The sequence below is a fragment of the Athene noctua genome, chromosome 4 (assembly GCF_965140245.1).
Source record: "Athene noctua chromosome 4, bAthNoc1.hap1.1, whole genome shotgun sequence".
Lineage (NCBI taxonomy): Eukaryota > Metazoa > Chordata > Aves > Strigiformes > Strigidae > Athene > Athene noctua.
In genome coordinates this window covers 32,294,016-32,320,651 of record NC_134040.1, presented here as the reverse complement: position 1 = coordinate 32,320,651, position 26,636 = coordinate 32,294,016, and the positions used below count along the sequence as shown (strand labels likewise).

General features: G+C 38.7%; 1 protein-coding gene across 4 annotated transcripts in view; it reads left to right on the top strand.

The window, feature by feature from the left end:
• DLC1 (DLC1 Rho GTPase activating protein) overlaps nt 1–26,636 on the top strand; it is a 236,918-nt gene that overhangs the window by 121,572 nt on the left and 88,710 nt on the right. Inside the window, exon 1 of one of the 4 annotated variants that reach the window (XM_074904886.1) lies at nt 10,992–11,307. The exons of 2 other annotated variants lie outside the window; for them this stretch is intronic. In XM_074904886.1, the coding sequence (XP_074760987.1) occupies nt 11,193–11,307 (115 nt within the window). In that variant the 5' untranslated portion in view covers nt 10,992–11,192. Of the gene's footprint in view, nt 1–10,991; nt 11,308–26,636 lie in introns of those variants that run through there. One more of the 4 variants, XM_074904884.1, reaches the window with a different exon arrangement.

Below are 26,636 nucleotides of genomic sequence, written 5' to 3'. Positions count from 1 at the left end.
GAGTCGCTTCCAAAGGCTGAGGATTTGAGCCTGCTTCCCTATTTCCCTATCAATGCCAGCATCCTTGGCCAAAGATCCCAGCTGCTTGGCCTCTCTCCCCTCCATCTCAAAAGCACTGGCTCCATTGTCCCAGCATCGGAGCAGCCAGGTGCAAATCTGCTCGCCTCCCAGGCGGCTGAAATCTCTCCACATATCTCGCAGCTCAGTCGGGGACAGAGATTGGACGGTCACCTCTGGTCCTTCCTCCTGTTCCCCTGATGGGCCTGGCTCATCCTCATCCCTCACTCTGCGAACAGGCTTTCTGGTATATTTTGTTTTCTGTATTGGGGCGACTGACACTGGCACTGCCTGGCTCTCTGGTCCAGTCTGTGTGCTGGTGGACGTGACTGACACTGGCACTGCCTGGCTCTCTGGCTCAGTTTGTGTGCTGGTGGAGGCGACTGAGACTGGCTCTGCCTGTGCCCCCGGTTCAGATATTGTTTGTGTGGCCTTTTCTTCCATTTGAGGGCAGCGGGTGGTATTAAAGAGGACGGTATGCATGGGCAAGTCCCCAACACATTGCAGCAATTTGTGTCTCCTGGGTTTTGCCCGTTTGGTAACACACCCTTTCTAAGCACTCCATCAGCTTCTCAGGGCTCTGCATTTGCTCAGGAGTGAAGTTCCAAAGCATTGGGGGTGCCCACCGACTCAGGCCTTTGCCCATCTTTTCCCACACCCCTTGCCACTCACTATTATCTGACCTCAGGGCAGGTTTCCGGGCACTGCTATTGTTAGAGAAGTGCCGCATGGCCCAAAACGAGATCTGGCAGGCATTCAGAAGGCATAGTGCTGCAATCACAGTGGCCTGTAGGCTCCAAGGATAATTTAAACTCCGCAAAGCCAAGAGGATCTCTTCCCCTGGCTCACCCGCAGCGGGGCTGATACCCCTAACAAAAGCCCAAACGGCAAACAGGTACCGGCCCACCCCACGCACAGACATACAAAGGCATTATAAGCATTCAACAGCCAGTATAACAACATAAGACCTTTTGCACATCTTCCACTGATAACAAACACCACCACTGGGATTATACACTGGATACAAGGATTAATGCAGCCTCACCACGCAAGCAAATGGGCCAGCATTGCAAACATTTTCTTATCAAATAAACACAAATACAAACAGAAAGATTACACCCAACAGATTGCTCTATTACACTCTGGTCAGGGTCTGCCCCACGTTTCTGCGCCAATTTTTAATGTGCAGGTTTAACTCCTGCCGGGATTGGAGAGCACGTTGCCGTTGCCCCTCCCCCACCCGCGGCTGGTTGGGCTGGAAGTTAGGCACAGACCCGGGCTAAAGTATCAAGGAATTTAATACAACAGAGTGATAGAACAATCTGAACAACAACAGTAGCAATGATAATAAAAATAAACAGCAATAACAGTGAACAAGACAAGAGATATACAGAGAAATACCGCTAAATGGTCAAGAAGCAAGCCCGACGCGTGTATGGCAACCCCCAAAACCAGAAGCGAAAGTAAAAAGGCTCCGCCCCTGGACCTGACGTCAGCATGGTATGAATAACCCGGCTGAAGATCCCTTCCCCCTCTCTCTCTGCTGGGGAAAAACTTGACTCTATCCTAGCTGAACCAGGACAGAGAATACCACCATATATCTCTTACTTTTCAACTTTACAGTACTTACTTTACTGACTTTACAATAAAACAATATTAGGTCAGATATAGAGCTATAGTAAAAGACAGGTCAGGGTGTCAGTCCTACAAACACAAATAAGGTTCATATTTTCACCTTGTTTTTGAGTCTGTGAAGTGCACAGTTTGTTAAACATAATAATGTAATGCCTTCCTGAAGCAGGGAACTTGCCAACCAGTAGCTAATCTCACAACCTAAAAGTTAGGCTCAGTACTGCTATATCTTATACTATCAGCCTCCTGGTCCCAAAACCAGCTACTTAAAGCTCACTGTTCTTCCCCAGCCAGCCCTCAATACCAGTGTAGTAACTTTGACTCTAAGTGAAGATTTTCCATGCACTGTAGTGATGCTACGGAGGGCAGATATGCCATGTATAAAATCGGATGCTGGCAGGAACAGCAAAGTGCACACAGATGCAATTTTTGCTAATTAGCTGTGAAGTAAATTAAGTAAAGATATGAAGGAATCCAGTTCCTAGAAAAGCAAACCAGTGTCTCATTAAAACCCCATCTAATAGTGTTGCTAACGTCATGAAGTAAATATGAAACATTAGCGTCTAATAAAGTTAGTTGTAGGTTTCCTTTGTAAGTGTTTAAGGTATGCTGTGTCCATCATTCATAAAGGCTTTATTATGGATAACAATGTATCTTTCAGTTGATATGATGACTGCTTTAATCTTCAGGATAATTATTTTTGACACTCCTCATAAAGCTTTAATGCATCTATGAAACATTAAGCTTACAAGAGGTGAAGTGAAACATTAAGATTCTTTATCTCTTAAAGATTAGACACTAGAACTTGTAATCAGCAGTTATTGCAGGACTTTAGTTGAAATAACTAACACCAGAAGAAAGGCATCCTACAAAATAGCACACAACACTTAAGTATCAGGGGTTTTTTTAATTTAAAAAGAAAAAAAAAAAAAAAAAAGTAATATAATTGTAGCCAATGTCCTGAAAAAAAATCTGTTCAATACAACGAAGACAATTGTTTAAAATTATTTTTATTCTATTCCAACATTTATTCCACTCCATCAGAGCAGGACACAAGGAAAGTTTGCACTTGCTATGTAATAGCTGAATTTTAATTGCCAAATGGAGGCATGAAATTAAAACTACACACTTGCTGTCTCCTCCCCTTGCATCTCTCCCTCTGTTACTGCCTCTGCTTCACAAAGCTGTGTGTACCAATTTCCCTCATGTCCCAACACAACTTTCTCATTCAGTTTTACATTTGATGAGGGATCAACCATTTTCCACCCTTTTGTGAGATGAAGCAGTAGGGTCAGCAAAAGCCCAGGTGAGATGGGTTCTCTCATTCAGGCAACCTGTTGCAGGGCTGGCAGCAGCGCAGAGCTTGTTTGCAAAGACTTCCCAGGCTGTATATATCCCAGGTGAGAAGATATCTCCTGAGCTGCTGATCACTAACATCCATCACTGCAGAGCTGCTGTGAAATAGAGTTTCTCAGAGACTTGCCAACGGCTACAACAAATGGACTTTCAGAAAGGTGAAAAAAGGAATATGTCTACAAAAGAGCACATTCCCATACAAAATCATTATCAAGTATTTAAGGAAAACTTGCTAGAATTTTTCAACATCAGGAAAATAACATATCCTTTCATTCATTTTTCCCAAACCACTGGATTTAAAATGAACATATAAATAAAGCACCTTAAAGAAGTTATGGCACAGACAACTCCAGGATAAACAGTTAAATAATGGCAGATACCAGAAACTGAAACCTGGAGTCTGAGGAAGTTAGGCAGTGTTAAAAATAAATCCCCAATCGAACTATGCAAATTAACATTTGCATAAACTGTCCAGCAGTGCTTCGATCAGTGAAATCTTTAAATCTATTGAGTGTCTGTTCCAATACCTATCCAAATGTTTAGATTCAGTTTGGATTCTACTTCCTACGTCAGTGCTTCCTATGAAAATTCCAGCTTTTCTTCTGTCTTCTCTGCCACTGAGGCCACAAACCAGCAATTCAGGGAGAGTTACATCCTGCTTGTCTTCCCCATGACAGGCAAATATTCTGTAGAGACTGTGTTTCACAGTGCTGTAATGGCAGCAGCAGGGATGAGAAAGGAGGACTGCTCAGCCTCTTTACATCACTTAATAAAACACACATTACACGGGGCAATAATGAAGATGACTTACATGAGCCCCCTAAACCTCACTGAATCTTCTTAGGAATGAGCTTTTTTCATCCTACCCTGCAAATACTGGGACTTTTTCTTTGGTTTAAAATTTCTTGCTGCTCTTTGATCTCTCATTCAGAATGATCTGTCTGTACTCTGAATTATCGTCCTGTTCACCCTCTGACTTAGGTGAGTCCGGCTCGCATAACACTCCCCACACTCCAGTTCTGCTCACTGCTCTGTACAGACACCAGCCAGCCACCACTATATTATTTTAAACTGATTGAGTTATGTTTTACAAGAAAATTGGTTTTATTCACAATCAGTCTTCATGTCGATCATTGCAGACAACTTCAAAGACTTTGTTGCTTTAACATCTGGATAGTATTGTACTATTTTGTACAAAGGATGTCCAAAGAGGAAGACCTTTAATCCAGGGTACTCAGCACCTTAGTATGACCGGGTAAACACAAACAGGAGCGAGGGAAAGAGAGAGTGGGCGAGAAGAAAAACAGAAGACAAGGAAGGAAAATTGCTAATTATGTAAGAAAATTCTAGAGACAGAATTTGAATAGGGAGTAACAATAGAGAGTTGCTTGTTTGGGAAGTGTTGGGCTGTTTGGTTTGGGGATTTTTGGGGGGATTTGCAATTTTCTATTATTTCAGTTTTGCATACAGCCACATTTGCATTTCCACTGGAAAGAAAGAAGTACTTTAGGCCATGTATCTTATTCTATGAAATTTTATTCACCCTGCCCTAATCCGACTGATGGCACCACGCAAGCTGTAATGTATTACTTGGTTGACAAAAATATATCCCAGTATGGGCTGTCTGCATGTCAGGCCACTGTGAAGGAAGAAGAAACAATGCTGTTTAATACTATTTTGCTTTGGTAAAGCATAACAGATGGCTAATGCTGAAAACTAATCTCAGTTCACAGCCTACTGCCATCAACTATTCTGTATGAAAGAGATATAATGAAAAAGTTATACACTCAGGTTAGGTATTTGGAAGTGTTTGAGCCCCCCTATAGATTAATATTTCCACAAACTTCTCTAAGCAGGTGCCTCACATATGGCCAAACAGAATGAAGCTTTAACACTTCATTTGAATTTTAAATTATGGCACCAGTGTTTACCAATGTCACATTTTTTCTCATTAACATTCAGTATTTCAGAAAACAGTTGGCAGCAGGAGCAAACTGGGTTTTCTAATTATGTAAGGATAGTTTTTAACCAGTTACATCAGAAAACAGGTTAATAAGGAACAATGTACATCTGAAACTGGAAGTATATCTGCTTTCATGTTATTCGGTGACCTATTATTTTGTATTTATAGCTGTGATTAGAAATGCCTTCTGCTTTTCTGTGTTGGATTATTTATTATTTTTGGAGCACACAGTGATAGTGAGACAGCAGTTCAGAAACAACCAGATAAGCTTACACTTTGAAGTGCACAGAACTCCAGTTAAGCTATGGGGTTCTTCGCAAAGCAGGGCCATAATCACACCATGAAGTTTGCTAAATGTTGTTAATGTGTATTTAGGTTCATGTTTCATTTAAAACTCATAAATATATAATAGAAAGCTACTCTACTTAGTTTACATAAACCCATCAGCATGTACTTATCACACAACAAAAGGCAATTAAGGTAGATATTTTGACAAGATCTTCTCAGTGTTTCATCAGAAGTCTTCAATGTTTAGACACTGAAAAGTCCATGAAAGCAGCAACAGGTCAAGTCCTTCCACCTAAAGAGTCATGGGGAAAGCTGAGCACTGGGAAGTAATGCATAGGACAAATTGCCCAGATATTTACACCCTTACGAAAGGACACCTATGTGCTAAATGAAACTTCTGAATATTTTTTACCTTATCTGGTTGAAGAACAGAGATTTCTTTTTTAAACTAAAACAAATTGAATAAAGATGTGGCTTTGTCATATCAAGCATTTTGATGAGATTTGTCAAGCTTCTATCGAAACTCTTTTATTTCAATAAAGTACATTTTATTTGCCTGTCTTTCTATAGGAATTTCTCTAAATCTTTACAGTCTCCTCAGATTGGTGGCTGCTTCTTTTCTAAAGATCTAATATGTATCAGATTTCTCACATACTGCAGATGTTGCAGTACCAGATTTTCTTTTGGAAAGCAACACATGTCGAAGTCAAAATTCAAAGGGCTTCTTTCCCAGTCTGATCTCCTAGAGAGTATTTGGAGATGTCTGCTGATAGATGAATGAAACAATGCCACATGTTACGTGCCCAGCAGGCATTTTTAATTAGACCTAAAATTCTAATTCCAAATCATTCTTTTGTTTTGTGATACTTTTGGAGAGTTATGGCATTACCTTTCTGTTTCTATTACAAGGGAAAAGATGGTTGCATGCATCAGATCAGGCAAGCCGCATAGACCACTCAGTGGAGATGATCTGAATTTGCCATACTATTTATTGCAGACCCTATGGAAGTCACAGCAAAGCTCAAACTGGCAGCGCGTTTAAAAAGTTATGTGTCTCTGACTGGCTATGCATATTTTGGATGCATACATCCTTCCAGACTCAAGGGGCCAGAATCACAAGATGAACCAGAGATAAACATAAGAATTTGCACATCCATAAACACTCAGAAGGGAAGTTGATGCATTTTGAGCAAGCCTGAAGAGAGTGAGTCTTGCATAACTGTTTACTTCCTAGGAGCTGGATGCTGCCAGAACTAAAAACAAGATCACCATTCCCACCCATCCTAGTACCTGACACATTCTGTCTGCTCTTTGCCTTAAAGAGGAAAAAGGATCTTTAATGTTATCTTTGCAGACCAAAGTATGGACAGAACCACTAAGGGACAGAAAACAGACATGTCTGGCAAGCTTAGATCCTTCAGCTTGAACTGCTGAAGAGTGGTAAGGTTATATGGCATTAGCCTCTGCCTTCTGCCCTCAGCTGGTTTAGAACAAGGTATTTAAGAATGATGAGTGGCACTTTACTAGTAGATCCAGTTCTGAGGGGAAGATTGGAGAGGTACAGCTTTGCTTACATTAACCAGACATTTAAAAAAAAATTCTGAAAAATGAAGTGGGAGAAGTCAGTGACTGCAGTCAAGAGGTGGGCTAGGCCTGGGTAAGAGGAAGGACCCTGTCCTGGGGGCAGCAGTAGCAGGGCTGATCTTGGCTGGTGGGAGTTCTGGGAGAGCAGGGCTCAGCCCAGCCCCAAGCCGCCTGTGCAGGCAGGTAGGGATGTGGCCCCTATAAATATTTGCCTCTGGAATTCTGCAAAGACTCTTCCCTGGGCATGCATGCTACTCTGCACGTGTGTCCAACCACCTCTTTCCTGAGGGTGTACTATCACCTTTCTCCCCAAACACTGGCTTCTGCATTCCCTTCTTGTCTGCAACAGATCACTCTCCTTTAGATTCCTGTCATACTATTTTTAGTCCAGCACACATCTTTGTTGACCCACCCAGTTTACCTTTTGAGCATAAGAATTTCTTTGGGTTTTTTTCATCTCAACCATTGAACATAAAATACTGAATAAAGTAAAATAAACCTGGAAGATAGCTGGAGTATTGACTGCACCTTGACAGGGATCATCACACAAAACCTGTGCCTGCTGGTGATCTTCCTTAAGTTTCCAGACACAGTGAAGCCAAGACAAAGAGCTGCATCATGAACTGTACTTAGATGCTGGTTGTGGGGTTAGTATTTTGCTTGGTTTTGCATGCATTTTGCTTTAATACCTGTATTCAGCTAATTGAATTGTACATGTATGGAAAGGTGCATAGGCCATTTCCCAGCTAAAGGAAGATATTTGTTTTCAGGAGATTTTCTAGTACATTTTCAAATAGAGCAGCAAAACATTTTTTCGTCCATAAATCTCACCATTAAAATCTTTTTCCTTTAATGTCATTCCCAGTGCTCCAATTTTAACTGTTTTAACACCTTTTCCCATAAATTAATCTAGTGCATTCAGGTTGACATACATCAGAGATTCACCAGCTGAGCTCTATACACATGTACTTGGCATCAGTGGCATCTTCTCCCAGTTCAGACTGTGAGCATGAGTTTACCAGAGAAATGGAGAAAGCTTTTCCATACAAACAATCTGGAGGTAACTGCAGGCGTGTGATTCAGGTAGATGTCTCCTTACAAACAGCTACCTCTGCAAGGAGAGAGGGAATATATCTGAGCTGAAAGGGAAAATATCTCTACATGAGCAGCTATTATTTGGGCAGTGCCATTTCTCCAAACACAGAGCCATGTTTGGGAACATGGGAGGAGCTTCTCTGAGATGAAGTGTAGGGCTCTCAACATGAGTATCAGATAATGGCACAGCAGCTGTGGCAGCTCAGTAGCTTTCCCCTGAACGCCACAGGTGTTTTCCAGTGCAGAACTAAGAGCTGCTGCCACCGTGGCCCTGCTGCCACCAGCTGCCAGTATCCCAGCACACTGGGTTTTGTGAAAGCCTTTTCAGTATCTTCTGGGTATTGAGAAGTCCAGACCAAAACTGAGTGTATTGTTCCACAAGGGGTGTTACTTAAATAATACAGGAATAGGGACTGAAGCACAGCTCTACTCTGATGCCCCCTTTTAACATGATTTAAAAATCATTTTATACTTTTATATTGCATGGAAAACTCCTATTCCCATAGCAAATGTCATGCCTCTCAAATTTCCTTCTTTGTATATATTTGCTTTTAACTGTCTTCCTCATTAGATCCTTCAGTCTATGCTTTTATAAAATTAATGTCCTTTTATTTCCTGTCCATGTTTCTAGCCTATATCTGTTTTCCTGTCCATAGGCCATTAAGAATTTTCTGACATTTAATTAAATTCTTTACACAGTCTTACTTAGATTAACCATTTTTATGTGTTGTAACATCAAACAAGCAGACAACCTTAGCCATCTTTCTCTGCTTTGTTACAGTTTATCTTTACTCCTCCTTTGCTCTTTGTTGGGTCATTCTGACATCTTCCAGACCATTTCGTTCACCAAATCTTTAAAATATTTTGAGCTGTGACATATCTCCAAGTTTAACAGAACCTACCATAACTCTCAGAGAATAAAACCCTGTTCAGCAATGTATATATTGGTCTTTTTATTTTTAAATTTTAAAAAGTTGGTTTAGCTGCTAAAGTGAATAATGGTGGGTGTGTTTCTATTGACATTTTAGCCTGGACCAGGCATATGCTCTTGAAAATGATCTCCTAACTCCACTCTTTAGTTCATATCAGCAGTCTTGGAGCACTTGAACTGGTTGTCTTTCAGATGAAACTAAGCCAGAAGATGCACCCTGGTAATGCACCTGTGATCTCTAACTCATGGTGAGGATTCATTCAGTTCATGAGACCCAGGTAGATCTAGTTCAAAGTAACCCCACCTCAAGATGTGTCAGAAGCTTGGTACCATTTATTTTGCTGTATAAATCTACTCTTTCTGGGCCATGTTGTTGGTAACATAGACATAGCCACTGGTAGATAAAAATCTGCTGAGACTGCCTTATCCCTCATTGTCTTCTGTTCTCCTCTGACAGTGGTACTCAGTTGAAATATGGAGGTATACACATTCAGCTCCAGATTTAGATACTGCTTACTGCATTCTCATTTAAAAATGAACTAGGACTTTTCTGAACTGGTCACTAATAGAAATAATGGCAGATGTCACCTGAACAGGGTGTATGTGTTTCAAAGTCATCATGTCAGCATTTGCCTCTGTAAGCATCATCACTTGCTCTACAAGGAATTTTTGCCAGAATAGTAAACCAAAAAAATCCAACCATGCATTTGAAGAGTATGTCATCATACTGAATTTCTCTAGGCTGCTTCTTTCTCCATCCGGCCTCAAAAAGTAGGAGGGGTGTAATGTGGAAAGCAACTGCAAACTGTAGAGATCCCTTGTTGCTGTTGGTTTGTTCAAAGATGTACACAGGACATTAGTGTTTGCAGATGCTCTATAAAGATAAAGGATGAAGGCCTAGATGGGAAGAAATTATGATCTGTGTTAAATAGATGGTGAGCCAATTCTTCCCTCAGTTACACTATTGGAAATCCCATAAATTTCTTTTTATTGTTAGAATGAGATCATGATTTGTCTTAAAGGAAGTGAGGATTAGTAAAAATGAAGGGAACTGAGAAGGCACTGGAAAAAAAGTTGCAACAAATAAAAAAGTGTGAAATAAATATCTAGTATAGAATTAAAAGAAAAACTGTTTTCTTCTTAGGAAGGGATTCAAAGGGAGTGGAAATTCACAGGCTGAAACTTGTGATTCTGTAATTTGATCTGTGTGCCAACCTTGGGAGAAGTTAATCAATCAATTTTAATGATAATATAATACTTCTCAGGAAAATAATGGTATCTGACTTTAACAGCTGTAGTTGCTACTCCACCTTGAATTAACATGAAGACAACTTTATTCAACAGTTCTAGCCTACCCTGATAACAGAGGGGATCAGGTTTTTAGGCTGGGATCTCTCACCTCTTCACACATTGCCATACGTAATATTAGGAAGGGAAAGAGAGTCTCAGCTACCCCTTTATTCCTCCCTCTCTCACTCAGGGATGCCACAGGACACAGTAATCAATTAAAAAGGTTAAAATAAGCAATGTCAAATGGCTTCATTTACTGTGATTATTAATCTCAGTTACATGCATAAACTTTTTATATATGGGACTTTATCCTTCCATACAGCAAAGATGTGGAGGCCTAGTTCCCTCTCCTTCTTTCTCCTCTTCCCTTTCGCTCTCATTTTTGTATTTCCATCCTTTCATTACTGCATTTTGCATGAAGTACTACACATAGGGAACTCAGAATCAGGACCTATTTTGTGCCACAGATAGGGTGATATGCAAGAAAAATATGGTAACAAAATAAAATACCTGAACTGCATATACTTAAAATTACTTTATCTCTTTTGTATTTCTTACCCTTTTCATGTCAAAACATGAAAGATTACCTGAAATATCAGTTAAACAGGGAAATATTATCCTAATAAATGAGTATGCAAGTATGTGCCTGGTAAGTTATTTGATTAAACAGGAAGTTAGAATCCTATAGATATCCACAAATAAAGCCCCAAATCTAAATGACTGTATCGTTAGCTCATTTGTAAACTGTTCCAGATGTAAGATTTTGGCAGCTTTCCAGTAGGCTGGCTGCAGTCTGAGCTTTCCTGCATCCGCAGTGAGAACTGCAATGCCTGACTCTTCAAGGAAAAGCTCCACAAGGCTGATGACAAATTATATAAAGTAACAACCTGCCTGCCTGGTGAAGAGAAAATCAGACAGATACCCAGGCAAATAATGCCCTTTTTCCTGGAGCTAAGCTACAGCCATTTGACTCTGGATGTGTGATCGATCTGCATTATGCATCATCCAGTGAAAGCCCCTCTGAGAAGATCATTTAGTGATCATATCAGGGACTCCACTGCTAGAGCCTTGGATGTTATCTGGAAAAACACGAGAGACAGACGACTGGCAGGTGAGAGGGACATTACATAAGCATATTTTAAGGGACCATAATCAATAATGGTAATTAGTGATATCATTTGCATAATGTGGCAAAGTTGATTCTAAATGTTTCTCCAGCCTTTTGTTTCTGTGTCATGTTACTTCAGTGCTATGCCTATGGTGGGACTGTATGTGCTCCTCTAACTAAATGAGATAAACACCCATTAAAAGAAAAGGAGCAGTGAATTTTGGTCTGATATTATGGTGCAAACTCCTCAGACTGAAGTGTGCTGAAGCATTTTATTTTGCTGTTAGGTCAAACCCTGTGCTTTATTGCTGTGATGTGCTTCAGCGAGTTGCGTTACGGAGTGTTTTGCAGCCAAGGAGTGTGTCAGTTGGAATATCTGGGTTGTGCACTGAGTGATTACTGGTATTTCCTCTGGCAAGCATTTCAGTGCTGTGAGCTCCAAGTGAGTGTCAGGTATGCCAGAGCTAGGCTTCTGAGATATATATTACCATCCAACTATATGGTTACAGTTCACATTTTTATATTGACTTGCAAATACTCAAAAAACTCAAGGCAAACCATAATAGAGAGCTGAAGGCGAAGATAATTTAACTTGCTTTATTTTTCTCTTACGTTATTGTCTGTCTGATAGATGGAATGCTTCTCATTCACCCTGCTGGGGTTGTTACTTTTATTATTGTGGCATTTAGATGTTTCAGAAAAAGCAGCAGAAATGCACAATGGGTGTGACATGCCAGAGGGATCACTTTGGTTTGTTTGTATACTTAGAGTTGGGGCGGTTTATCCCGAGGCGAGGGAAGGAGGGGGGAGAAATGTGAATAATGATAAGATCAAGGATGAGATGGCCAAGAGGCAGACCGTATGGCTCACTAATGTAAACTGAACTTTTACATCATTCTCCTGCACTTATGTTTTGGAGAAATAAGAGCAGCTAAGTGCATAACAGATATTTGTGATGGCACGCTGATTCCAAAACTGATTACATCAGGTAATCAGTCAGTGAATGACCATGGCCTATAAAGAAACACAGGCCTATAAAGAAACACAGCACAAAAACGTGCTTTAAATTAGAGCAACTCGTAAAAACCTTGTTCTGTCCACTGTGTCAGTGGCTGGATAAATTCTGTGCCTGTTCCCATAAACAGCAAAGGATAGTGAGTGTCCTGGGCAGGGGACCTCAGCTTTACCACTGTTTTACAGTAAAGCCTCATGATCACAGGAAATAAGGACATTACTTTAGTACTCAGCAGTTAGTCACAAAGAGTGTAGTGTTGTGAAAGTGCTGGACATTAACCTCTCTTCCACGGCAAACTAGACTGGCCAGATAGTCCATTTTGTCTCTCAAGGGTGTGTTAGAAAACTGGACTTCTTTGGTAGCTTAAAGACTGCAGGGCATGGGGCAGCAGTCACAATACAAGTCCTGATGTTCTGGATGTTGCTGAAACTCCAGTGGAAGAAGCACCAAGAAAGGAATTCTGATTAAAAAGGCATGGATGTTACACAGATCTGTAAAAGGGAAGCTGGTGGGGCCAAGTCAGCCTTTGTTTAATCTGCGTGTTGCCGGTCAGCTGGACACTTGTTTACCCTAGCATTTGTTTCTGTTCCACCTGCTAGAGATGTTTATGTGAGTGCTCTGAAGTAAGCTTTTTAATTTATAGTTAAGTTCAGAATGGCATTTGCATCAACAGACTCCAAGTACCTCTGGCCTCTGTCCACATAAGACAACTCCTACCAACTGTCTTCTATAAAATTGTTTTCCTCTCATCAGTTCACATAGGAAAGCGTATGATGACATGTAACATGTAATTTATACCTTCTATATGTGGCCCACATATGAAAATATGCAGGTTTTATCAGGATACAAAAAGGCCTTGATAAACACATATATTTAACTTCACATATGATTGCAAAATATTTGGGGGATAGACAATTGCTAATTATATTTCTTGAGAGTCTGTCACATTCCTAGAAACTAGGAGTGAACATGAACCCTTTAGCCTCTTTAGCTCTGCTGATAAGGGTCGGGATGTTTTTATTCTCTTTGGCAGATGGTTGTGAGCTGTCACAGTTTTTATCAACAAGGCTTAGATGTTAGAGGACCCTTAAAAGCAGTGACAGTTCCATTTTCCAGGCTGTGCTTGTGATGTAGGCTTGTCAGTCCACTAGTATATTTGGGCTGCTGTCAGAAAGTTAGAAAGTCGTGAGGCCAAACCCCCCAATAAGCAGTGCAGTATGTAACTGGAGTAGGTATCAGGGTGTATTCCTGAAAATACTTCATGAATAACAGAGACTCAGGAAGAGAAACAAAACAGCAACAAGTTGTGTCACTGTTCTGTTTGTTCTCTGGAATATCAGCAGTTTAAACTGCTGACTACCTAAAAATGGTAAAGAAGGGTCATGACACTGAAATAAGAAATCCACTTAGATCAGCAATTTGTGTTATCATGACACACCTCTAAAAAAACACATGATATTTGCAAAAGAGAATAAAATGTGAAATATGCATTCTTCATGGCATATTTAAGAAAAAATAATCCAAAAAATGTTTTGCCTTTAAAAAAAGTGCCAACCTGCACACAGAAATAGAAAATCATGCAATATATTCTGATACAATCATCGATCAGGCAGTTCTATCTACCTCCTATAAATACCCTGAGAAAATACCATGGAAAATGTCTTCCATTAGATCATGTAGTCTTATTGACACAAAATAAAGGTAGCATTAGTCATAGACTAATATCAAAAGTATTTAAAATGCTATTAAAATTGCATGTAACTAAAATACTGTAGCTAAAGATGCTTTGATTTTGAGTGGGCACAGCAAAGGGATGAATACAGACTGTCCTCTCAGATCACCTCTTCATGCCATCCCACCCTGGCCATGGCAGAGTACGTCAGAGCAGCATCATCATATTGCTTTTGAACCCTACCACCAGGGCTGAGTTACTGTGTGTGCCATCTCATCTGGCAGAACAGCCTGCGGTTCAGCCAGCTGGGGCCAAGCACACTTGTCTAAATATGATATATTATTATACCATATTATGGTATAATATTACTATCGTATAAATATCTTATATTGTATAAATATGGTATATACTTATAAAAACCTGTCCTGAGGAGCTGCAAGTTGTGGCTCGGTGTAGTCACATCATGGTCAGACTACTTTTGATGGCAGCGTGGCTCATGGTTTTCCACTTGATGTCCTTTCTCCTCTGTCTTAGTTTATGCAGACAAAGAAAATCTAGACACATGTTTATAGTCATGTCTGGCAATCTTAAAATGTGGAAAATAAATCACTAAACACAATGAAAGAATTTTCAACTGCTGGGACATCAAAAATGCCCATTAGAGATGGGATACAATTTGGGGCAATGAAAAGAATAGCAAAGAATGAAGAAGACGGAATGAGACTCAAGTTGCCAGATTGCCTAAATGAGCAATATGAAAATTGTAACTTCTCCTATTACCATGTTCACAAGAAATAGAACCGTTTCCTTGGGAATATCCAGTTTATTCCCCTTACTGATGTCAGGCCACATCCTCAGCTGGGAAGGGAAGCACATAGTGGCTTCTTCAGCGGACAGACCTCCCAATAGAGACCAGGATTTTATGCACAAGAAGGGCAGCAGTGCAGAGTGAGCTTCCCCAGAGCATGCAAATATCATTCTCAGCTCTGAAACATACATATCCTCAAAACATTGTAGACTGATTTCTCCTAGCACCTCCATTGTTGGCTGAATTATCTGCATGATAGACTGTAGATGACCCAGTGTAGCATTTATCTGCGTTGTACTAAGACCCATTATGCCCACCATATGACATGACTAAAAGGTCCTGGATTTTTCATTTTCACCGGGATTTTTTAGAAAACATGGTCAGACACTGAGTACAACTGACTACGCATATGCCTCTCTTTTAAATGAATTTTTTTATTATTATGAAAAAGTTAAATCATCTCCTGAAATATCTGGTATTAGAAAAGATGTGTTGGTAGTCTAGGTTTGGTGAATTACCACCAGTTTTTCTGCAGTGGCTTAGCCATTAAAATCTAGGAAAACACATTACTGATGTGGTATTACAAAAATAAACCTTCAACTTTTCTATTTGAAATTATATTATTTGTTTACCTACTTACCATTTATAATTTTCAATTATGTAAATTTTTTCTTAATTGAAGTTCACTAAAACTTCACAATATTTCAATTACCCCAGAATTAAATTCACGTTGTACCTTTTGGCCTACTAAAAATAAAGTGGGCTTTTGTCACCCTTGCTTTTCTTGGTTTTGTTTTCTGATGATGCCAAAGAAATGAAAAATTGCTCATTTGCGAAGATCTCTAACAGACCACTTCTCATTATGGCTACTTTGTTAGTGTTTGAATCATCTGGAAAGATTATATATGTCCTTGTAAATGATTGTTAAAGATGTACTCGTAGAGACAACTCTGAGACTGCAGAAAAAGTAATACCATCAAACAGTTCTTTTCCATTTAGATTCCTTTCAGAAGCCTATCAGTCAGCTTTTATCTAGTTTTCATGATTTTAATAAAGGCAGGATTAATTTTGAATCTACTTACTAAGAGTTTCTTTGCAGGACCCTTTAAGTAGACCTTTTATGGTTTAATTTATGAGGATTATCTGGAATTATATAATTATTTAAGTTTTTCTTACCACTGACCTTATCAATCTTTGCATGACTTGTCTAGGATCAGTGGGAGCATCTGCGACACACTATCTGCTCTTGCTGATGGCTAATTTGTTTTCCATTATAAGTATACCTATATTTCCGTTGAGCTTATAATTGCTGTTTTCTCTTATACTTTCCCTTTAACTGTGATGCCATAAAACATGCCTTTTTATGGACTTCAGAATCTATGAGTATTGGACTTACTCATTCCTCAAAAAATCCCAGATATTGCTTATACTTTCAGGCATATATATATAGCTATCTATAGGAAGTAAAGGAAGTAAAGAAAGGAATGTTCATCCTTGGGAAATTTTTAAAGCCCCAGGTTAAGGTAAAGTGTTTTGCATCACATTTTGCCTGTCCCTAAAATTTACATTCATGCAGAAGAGAAATTACTGCTTTAACTGTTTGCTTTGGTCTGGGATTGGAGAAAGATTTACAGCGTGTGTAGGTGAAATAAGACTTTAGAAAATGGATATGTTGCAGAACCTGAGATCATTTGATATATAGCTTCAGATATATCAGTTTGGCTGTATCAGCATTATTAGGAAATTACTGACCCCCAATCTGGAGGGTCCTGCTATAGGTTTGGTGTTTTACTCAGGTTATTATATAAATATTAAAAATAGCCACTTGTCATGAGGTGGAGAACAGTCAGGTATTGATTTGATATGTACTTGTAAATAGACTGTAATTTATGGAAAATAAACAGGAAAACAGTAAAAAACAATTGTCCAGTAACAAAAGAAGCTATTTGTATAACAAAGCAGGTATAGCATAATCCAGTGCTAAACATTAGTAATTTATTTTGGTTGAATGGTAAATATCTTTATCATTTAGTTTCCTCTCTTTGAGAGCGCTCAAGAGCTTTGTTCTTATTCATGTAATTACTAAACAAGCTTGTAGTTTAAGCAATTTTTGGAGAAAATATCAGTTTCATTCATGTGATTTATGATTCTTCACATCTTTCAAATTCAGACATCAAATGCAATCAGAAACAATACATTTCATACACAGTGTATGCTTGTCTATTTTTCAAATATTGCCACCCTAAGTTTCCAATAAGATATATAAAATATATGCTTTTTTTAGCACTGCTGGTTTTATTGTGGAATGACTGAAATTATGTAAGGCAAACTCCTTGAGTCAAAATCCGTATTCAAAATGGCATTGAATTAAAGGCGTCATTAGGTTCTTGTTCCATGTTCTATTTTTTTAATTTCTCACTCTCCATATGAAAATGTAGTGAAGTGTCAGAATGATTGTAGCTGCCTGTATCATGATTCTGGTGGTGTTTATTTTCAGCTGCTGGAATGTCTTGTTTCTAAAACCCTTGTGCTTCTAGTTTGAAGCCTGGTACCAATAGAGGTTAGAGCACTCATATGGAAAAGGAAGTGTGCATACTCTTGTCACCTTGGGTATTTGTAATGGATATTTTCTTACAGCAGAGCTAAATTGCACTGTTGGGGCCTGGACAATTGAAAAGTTTTATTTATGACTTTCACATTTTCCTCCATTAGTGAAATTTAAAACATTTATTTCATGGAGCTCACCATCATTTTTGTAATCAGGCTACAACAATGGCACTATTTTGTCCAAGTTTACAATAAGGAGTACACAGTATGCTAAGCATATTATAAAAGTGGTTGCTGAAAAATCCTCATGCATTAAAATCACAACAGCTGGAGGGGATTATGGAAATACACCCTTTTTCTCAGCATTCTGTTTTTCCATAGTCATCATAGCCAATTCTAGGAGTGCAGCAATCAACTGGCAAGCCCATGTCCTGTCCTGTCCTGGGATTTTAAGGATGTGCATGAGGAATTCAGTCCCAGGGCACTTCAGCAATTAGGAGTTTTTTAGAAAAAACTTTGCTGCTTTCTTGGGGACTCCAGATATTCATTATAAACATGGGCAAGGAGGGAGGGAGCACACCCAGAGCGGCCCACAAAACATGTCTGAGAGGAACTGAGAAGTTGTGCTGGTCCACAAATCCAGAATGAGCGCCGCGATGCGAAAGATATCACTGTTCCATCAGGCACCTTGGACTGAGGGGGAGGAAAAACCCAATACACCTGGCAACCACCTGTTGGGAAACCAGCCTCATCATTTATACTTTTCAGCATGCAAGCATTGTATGTGGTACACTTTGTCAGACAAGGATTAAAAATGAGTGAGAAAGATGAAAATTATGGTCTGCTCTCTTTAGGCCCAGTTTCATAATTCATCATTGTGGATCTTGTTAAACTCTAGTCTTAAACACTGGATACCACAAGATAAGAAGCATTGTGTCTCTCCTTATGACAGACAGCCAGGAGGCCTCATCTTCTCCTGCTCTTTGTATTCACGTCCCAAAAGTGGGGGTTCCTGATTCCCAAACCTGGCCCTTCAGACTGTATATTCTTTCGGCACCAAACAGACATTTTGCACATCTGAAAGACCATTATCTATTTGAAACATTCCTAAAAACTGCTGAAAGTCTGATTGTTTGGAAGGAGCCTTGCTCACAAAATATTTCAACTGCTACAGTTCTGCTAACATCTGGACATCTTCCTTACGTCAAGGGTGGATGAGATCCAGATGCTATGACTTACTGATGTTTTCATTAACTTCTTAGCAGTTTTGTCTTTGTTTTGTTTACCAACTGCAACTTCTTAACTCCAACTCACATATGTGAGTGTTACTGGGGAGAACATGGAGAAGAGCTGGAAAGGAGGGGGGCAGGCAGAGAAATGAAATTAGTGTTTGGCCTAGATCCAAAATAACTGATTTCTCTTATTACAGTGTGCTGTTCCAGGCTATACAGCCTGTGGGAAGGTCAGACCCAGATGATAGGAAACATTTTGCCGAGCTGCTATTTTCAGTAAAAATGAGCTATATGATTTGCTAATTATGTTCTAATTTAAGAGTAAACTAGTTAAGCTATGAAGACAACAGGAAATAAGGATGTAAGATAATATTAATAGCAACCTTCTGAACTTTGCATTTACAATCATGCCTAAACCTAATTGCTACACAAAGAATATTTATTACTCTGAGAGAATGCCGCTATTGCAGCATACACAGGAGGGAGCCCAGTTATATTGTAGGCTACACATTAGGAGCTAGCTGAATACTTCTTTTAAGGAAGATGTTGGCAGTAAACTGAGTACGAAAAAAAAAAAAATTAGATCCAAGCAGCTGTATGGTATCTCTGTGGCAATAAATGTTATATATGTTTGCTAATTTTATATGATAGAATTCCACTTACAAGAATTTCAAACATTTCCAAAGTCTAATTCCTTCAGCTTTTTCCCACTGAAAATAGAATTAGTGTTGACAGAACAGCTTCCCTTGCAATGCATATCCCATTAAAAACTGAAGTGGATTTTCAAAATCTGACTAAACTTGCATTTCACATTTTATGTGGCTATGCAGTTAAATCTGGGGAGGTGGGTGAAAGAGAGAAACATCAGAGCACACTGATTGATACTATTAATCACTCAATATTACACTGTGTAAAAAACTGAGATTCAAAAAGTCCTGTTTTGAAGAGATTATAATCTGTAAAACAATCACTGTCAGTGCTCAGTGGAAGGAGATAAATCCAGAAGCCATATGAATATATTTATTATTTACCCCAAAAAATGCAGTGGTAACTCAGACAGGCACAGTCAGAGAATTTACCAGTCCACAGAGCTTACTCCTGCAGTGCTATGTTTACCAGCTTGCAGGGGCCCAAGGGGGCCTGGGGCTCTGTGGAGGAATAAGGGAGAGAACAAATAGGCCAGATTCTCCCAGTGCGGGAAGTATCTCAACTGTACTAAGGCTTGCTCATTGGTATCGGTATTTCCAGAGTGTGAGAAGATCAATTAGCAGTATAGTTTGGTTTTGGAGTTAGGGATGTGTTTGTCTGAGGGTACTCGATGTGCACAGATCTGTGTTAATCTTATACAGAGGCAGCTAATAAAAATAATAGGAGAGGAATGTTTAGGCAGATTCTACCTGCAAGGGATAAATCAAACATACAAAAAAGAATGAACAAAATAAAAAATGGATAGCAGTTAGCCACTAAGTTACTTAGCAGAAAAAAATATAAGTGTAGCACAAGTGGGTAGTAAAATCTGAGAAGAAATTTTCAGTGTAGTATATTAAAAAGCTGTCATCAGATATGCACAGAGGTTGCAAGGTATGATGTTGTGATTTCATCCTACTTATTCACTCCCAGTCTCTCATATGATTTGACTTCAGTTGCATCTTTAATGTCTCATGTTTTCTTATGGGATAATAGAATAGAGCCCATCCATGACCGTAGCTTTTGGATTATTGGCAAATCGGGATGAGAGTTTTGCACATTTCTCTGAGGGAACTTGCGCAATAGAAAGGCAATTACTGAAAAGGCACAGGGACAAAGGTAAATATGCATTGTGCTTTTCCCTTCTGCTTTCACTTTTTCAGGTCTCTATTCCATACCAATAACTTAATTTGGTAGAGAGAAGACAGCCAACACAAGACTGTTCAGTTTACATTGTCTCTTTCTCTCTGTTGATGCTCCAGAAGGTCTCTATCAGTATTCTGAGAAGCTCATGTTCAAATTTCACAGCATCCTTTCAGAGTTTTTGCTGTTACTCTTGCTACTTGATGATGAAGCTCTATTTTGGCAGTTATCCTAGAGTAGCAAAGTATCTGACACCCAAGTAGAAGAAACAACTGTCCTGCCCTGGTGCGCCACAGACAAGAAGGGCTTGTCACATGCCTTTGCCTGTCGTTGACAGTCATGTTAGAAAATCTTATCATTAAACTGCCTCTGGCCTGTAAGACCGAGGAAAATTGTAATTTGTGTTGTCTGGTGTATACTTCAGATAACATTAAATGTACAAGATGTTCTTGCTTGCTTTTACTTTGTTCATTAATTTGATATTCTTTAAGGCAGATGAATCCATGAAATAGAAAGTTTCACTTCAACAGGCTACGCAGTAAGCAGTTTTCTTCCAGCCATGAGTTTTGTATAATGTCTTCTTATCTGCACTTGCGCTTCACAATGTCATTTGCACATCTTTACAGTCAGTGTTGAGAGTTGAGGGGTCAGAGACACAGCTGTGAAGTGTTCTCAGAAGGCTGGTGCGAAGAAGCTTGGCCTCAATCTTTTGTTTTTTCTCCATATCTGCCATTTGTCAAACATCTAGTTTGCCCTCAGACAGGTACACAGCTTCCTGGTGTGTTGTGTTTGCCTTGATATACCAGCTCTCACCATGCCTACTTCTGTTCATCCTGAACACTTTCATTTAAAGATGGCAAATTAAAGCTTGAAGCATGTGAGATTCATCTGGCATGATGTTTTCCTGATTCAGCAAATATTTCTGGGTTTTACTGATCCATACAAAGCAAAGAACTTCAGGGAGCACTGCGGTACACAACCATGTACTAAAGTGATGAGGAAGCATAAAGGTTTTCAATGCAAAGGAAAAGAGCTTTCCTGAGCATCCTGGTAAAGAGAGATTTGCTTTACTCTCAATTAAGTTGTTAAAGAGTAATCAGTAAGAGGGGGAGTGAGGGGGGGGAGGGTGGTAAATTTGAGTGATCTTGCTGGAAGAAAGAGAGTTCATATTAAAAAAAAAAAGTTTGGTAGGTTTCAAAAGGCAAAGAAACTAGACATTTTGACAGTTGCATAAGTCAAGCAGAACACTAATTTTGTCTCCCCCTGCTTTTAACCAATCATGCAGTGACAGAGATTCATGTAATGGATCTGAAGAAGAAAAACTCCAATCATAAGAAGGTGCTGCCTAAAAATTTCTCATTGTGCAGAACCAGGAGAAACCAGATTGCTATCCAACATTTATGTTGATGAATTTGTTTGTTTTTCTGCAGTAAGAATTCACTGAATGAACATATTCACAATTCCAGCTCTTTAATACAAAAGTGCTGACCATATTCTTTTGTACACCACATATTTTAAGAACCTAATGAGACTTACACTCTTGATAAAATCCTGACATTCAATCTTGTAGGCAGAATTAGAGGTTTTTTCATAGTTGTATCAGCAAAGAAATGGAAGATGATGTTTCCATGTGAATTTTTCAATTTAATATATATTAGTATATACGGTGCATACATACATAGATGTATATATGACTCTTGCTATGACGATTGACCTCTTGGATTTCTATGATAGGGTGGAATGAATGAGATAAGAATCATTCTTAACAAAAATAACCCTGTAGTCAGAATTTTTAAGGTTCTCTACTAAAGATTCTTCCTTATCTTTAGATCTAATTTTGGGGTCAGTCCAGAGTCCCCTGAGAGCTCTTTGTTGGTGCACTGTGAGATCACTTTTTTGCATTTTAGATCATATGGAATAGCCATGGTTCTTTTTCTAAGGCCAAAAGGAGTACTATGATCAACAGCTCTAACCTTCTACATTACAAATGCCATAAAATCTCACACAGTAACTTGTAAATTATTTGAGAAAGCTATCTATTTTATTTTAATTTAAAGAGTTCAGATATCTATTTTCTGAATTTTCATATTTTAGTGATAGCTTCTGTAAAATGATTTTGAGTCTTTGTTCATTGGAAGATAAAATTATCTGTGGTCTGTTAGGACCCTCAAGCAAGCACTCAGATACTTAGTGTACCTAATAAGCAGGAGGGAAAATGACTGCACAAATATTTATCACTGGCATCAACACAAGTATTACAGAAATACAGACTCCTTGGCTTATTTCCCAGCCATGGCAGCTTTTAAGAGAACTTGAAGCCACTTTTCAATATGAGTCTGTTCTTTGAAAGTACTTGGTAAAATCTGTTCCATTTCTTATGGGCATATGTTGTCATCTATAGGCTTCAGGGGTTTGGCCTGCAACCTGACATAGTAAAATATTACATATGTTCATTTTGTATAATTTCAAAAGAAATATCCTTCTGTACCTGTTAGAAATGTAGAAGTGCAGTGAAGTATATGCACAATTTGTTCCATGCTATTTTAGCCTTACTGAAGCTGACCAGTGTGTATCTACGGTACAACCCCCTGAAGATTTTTTCTTCAACTAGACATATATGAAGAACAGTTGAAAGAATGGACACTCAGTGAAAATGAAAAAAAAAAAAAAGAAAAAGAGATTAGATTAGAAATGAAACATACCCATTTGTTGATTTAATAGTAGATATTGCTAATTGAATTAAACTTGGGAAGTTTTGTAATTATCTTGTAATAGGCTATTGGATGTGAAGCTGTAATGTTAGATGATCTCAAATAGAAATACTTTGTCATTGCAGGGAATTTAAATAGCTTATGTCCTACTAGGAGCAAGAAAATTTGCTGATGTGAAAGCAACAGTAACTTCACTAAGGAAAGAATGTAGTCCAACAGAAGAACATGAACAGTTGAAGACAGGTATTTTGATGAGATTTCAAAGATCAATTAAAAGATAGCCCACATTTCTCAATCTTTCCAACCACCATAAGATGTAGAAATAATTCAGTAAGCCTACATAGGAAAGCTTGTAACTTGTACCCTTGCCATTGTGGCATTTATGGGTGACCATAAAACCTAATTCCTTTCCCAGTATCCCACTATCTGAATTCCTATATTGTTCTCACTATCATCCCATCAGATCTAAGTGTGTAAGAACAGAAATAACAACAACCTTTCTTCTTTATTCTTTTTCTCAGACTGCAAAAAGCAAAAATTATTGCCAAGAAACTTGTTTTACTTCTTTTACAAGTCCATGTTCTTCCATTTTTTAATTAGTAGTAGTATTTATAATACTTCTTTTGCTCATAAAACATCTTATATTGTAGTGTCACTGGGGTTAGAATCCTCAGACAGCTCATTTGAAAGTTGAAACCAGTAGTTTCTGATCCCTGAGCCCACTACTGCTTTTAATAAGATCTACTGAAGCTGTTAGGAATTAAAGGTCATTACAGCTTTGTGTATATTTGGGCTATTGGGCAAAATTAGCTTGCCATGGTGGCCTGATGGGTAATGATGAGCACATCTGGTTCCATTTCTTTGGAGCTACCACAGTAAGATGTAATTTCAACCATGAGGTTTCAGTATCTACCACCTGGGGAAATCTCTGCAGGGATTTAACTCTTCTCTGCCCCCTTTATTTAAGATCATTCACTCCAGTGCTTTGTCTTCAGTGCATCACTCCATTTTATTCTCATCATTTCAGTTTTCTGCCAGGGGTCAGTTCACAATATTAGGTAAAAAATTGTTTGAGACAAGGATAGACAACAACCATGTGTTCATGAAATGCCTGGAACAGGTGCTGAGCATCCTCTAACACATTTCTCTATACTGTGGCAGTGCTGTAGATGAAGTTTTGCTTGAGAACAATGCTCATAGCAATGAGTAAAACAGACTTTTTTTTCTGAATGGGAGAAATTTTTTATGCTGTATGTGTTGCAAGAAACAGGTCAGAAATATCCACCAGGCAAACTTATCTTTAAAAAATAAGAATATTTAAACAAACTAGCTAAATACAAATGTTAGAAACTGTGATTTTTATGTATTTTATTTCTATAAGACTGTATTTTAAAGACAGTACAGTTAAAATGTCAACTTCAGTACCACAACAGACATAGCAAAAAAAAAACCTCACAGATCACAAGCACATTTTGATAACAGTTTCTTGGTGCTTAAAAATACATGTAATTACTTTTATTATTAAGCCAGTGTCAAGTTTAAAATATTACTAAATCTACTGTTCTGTACATCTTATAGTCACTATTGTTTTGCTGTTATTTGTTTTTCTGGTCACAGTTCACTGAATTAAAAAGGCTTGAGTGGAAATGAGGGACGACACAGAAGTTTGGCTCTATGTAGGAGTACACTGGAATTTCCATTTATATTTTCCTGTATTCTCAAAGCAGATAAGGTTAGAATGCACAACCTGCCTGTTTTACCATTAACACTTACTAGAAAGCATGAGAAATATAATAAAATATTATTCAGAAATATAGGAGGAAAATATAAAAAACAGGAATAGTTTCATGGGATCAAAATTAATTTATATTAGTACTTGAAAAACAGACTGCATTTTATACCCAGAAAGTGGGGGCTTTTTATCTCTATTTCAATTCTTTCCATGTTTCTAAATCACCATGAGAACTGGGGAATGGGAGCAACTTCTCCTGTATGTTAAGCAACAGAACTAAAATCTCTGTGTGGATATGTTCTCTGTCTCTTCTTTCCCTTTGCATGAATGCTGACATATTAAAATTAAAGGCAGGATCAAAACAGTCACTTGGGCACACTTGCTTTTGAAGCAGAAAGTGAGAAGGGTCATCATCACTCTTACAGGAAATCTCATAAAACTGTATTTGCAAATTGCAGGTTGTTAATTTTCATCAACCATCTCTTATCCTACATAAAAAGCCATCTGACTCCTCCTGGGGTGTGGCAAAAACATGGTGCTTTTAGCAAAAAGATGCCCCAGCACAGCTTTTTGAAGAAAGCCAGAACAGAAGCTTGATAACTCTTAGACAAAAGAGGAAAGGGAAATAAAATCCCTATACTGAGACTGAATCTCAGCTGCCTGACTGACACATACTCTCTCACTTGCCTAAAACTTCAACAAATTTCTCATGAAGAATTTGCAACTTCTCCAAAAAACTACAGTCTCGGAGGAATTTGTTTCTGTCATCCTGAAACCACTGCTTCTGACCAGTACAAATAAAGCAGTATACCGGAACTAACATAACCAGAAAAGATTCACACTTCCCCCTGCCCCCCTTTGATCTTAAATTTATTTACTACATGGATCCATTTTACTAAAAGGCCTGATATATTATATAAAAGTACTTATTTTATGGATACAGGATAATTAGTGCTTCGAGCTGGTGAATCAGGGTAAGCAGAAAATAAGCTTAAACCATCTTTTTCACAAGCAAGACACCAATTTCAATTGTATTTGAATTTTCTTCACCATTAAGGAATTATTAGTATAATTCACAGCTTAACTGAGGTTGGGAACACCAAGTGTTCCAATTTATCATATTGGATAGTGCAGAGAAGCCCTACTCCAAAACACTTTTTCCTTTTCACACAGACTCCATCTGGAGCATGCTACACACCATTCTGTGGCTGAACTGGATTTCTTACCAAAGAGAGCATCATTAATTTTAATGGAGTTGCACCAAATATTCATTAGTTAAGTGATAATAACACTAGAAAAGACCCACAATACATGAGCAAGTTTTCTTTGTCCGTTGTTTAGAATCGACACAGAAAGTCCTTTCATGTTTGAAGCCCTGTGTATACTTCTGCTGCCATTCCAGCACTCTGCATGTGTACACAGAAATAACAACTGCAACTTTGAAATGCAGCTGTCCAAGGAAAGGCAAAGAAGAAAAATCTGCACATCCAGCAGTTTTGACCTTGTAAAGCTAACATAAGACTGCCCTTTCCAGAAAAGTGTAACTTGCAAACACCACGCTGTTCACATAGGACAGCAGGTTCTCCTTTCTTAATGCTTTCCCTGCAACATGCATATACAGTAACATCATCCCATAAAAATTCCCCCAGCTCAATCAGTTCTCTGTGGAGGTGCACAGGGTATGAGTACAGCCACTGCTCCAGAGAACTCGCCATCTCAGATGAGGGTAGTAGAAATTTTCTTAATGCTTATCTACAACTCCATCCTTTAGATACTGGCAGTTAC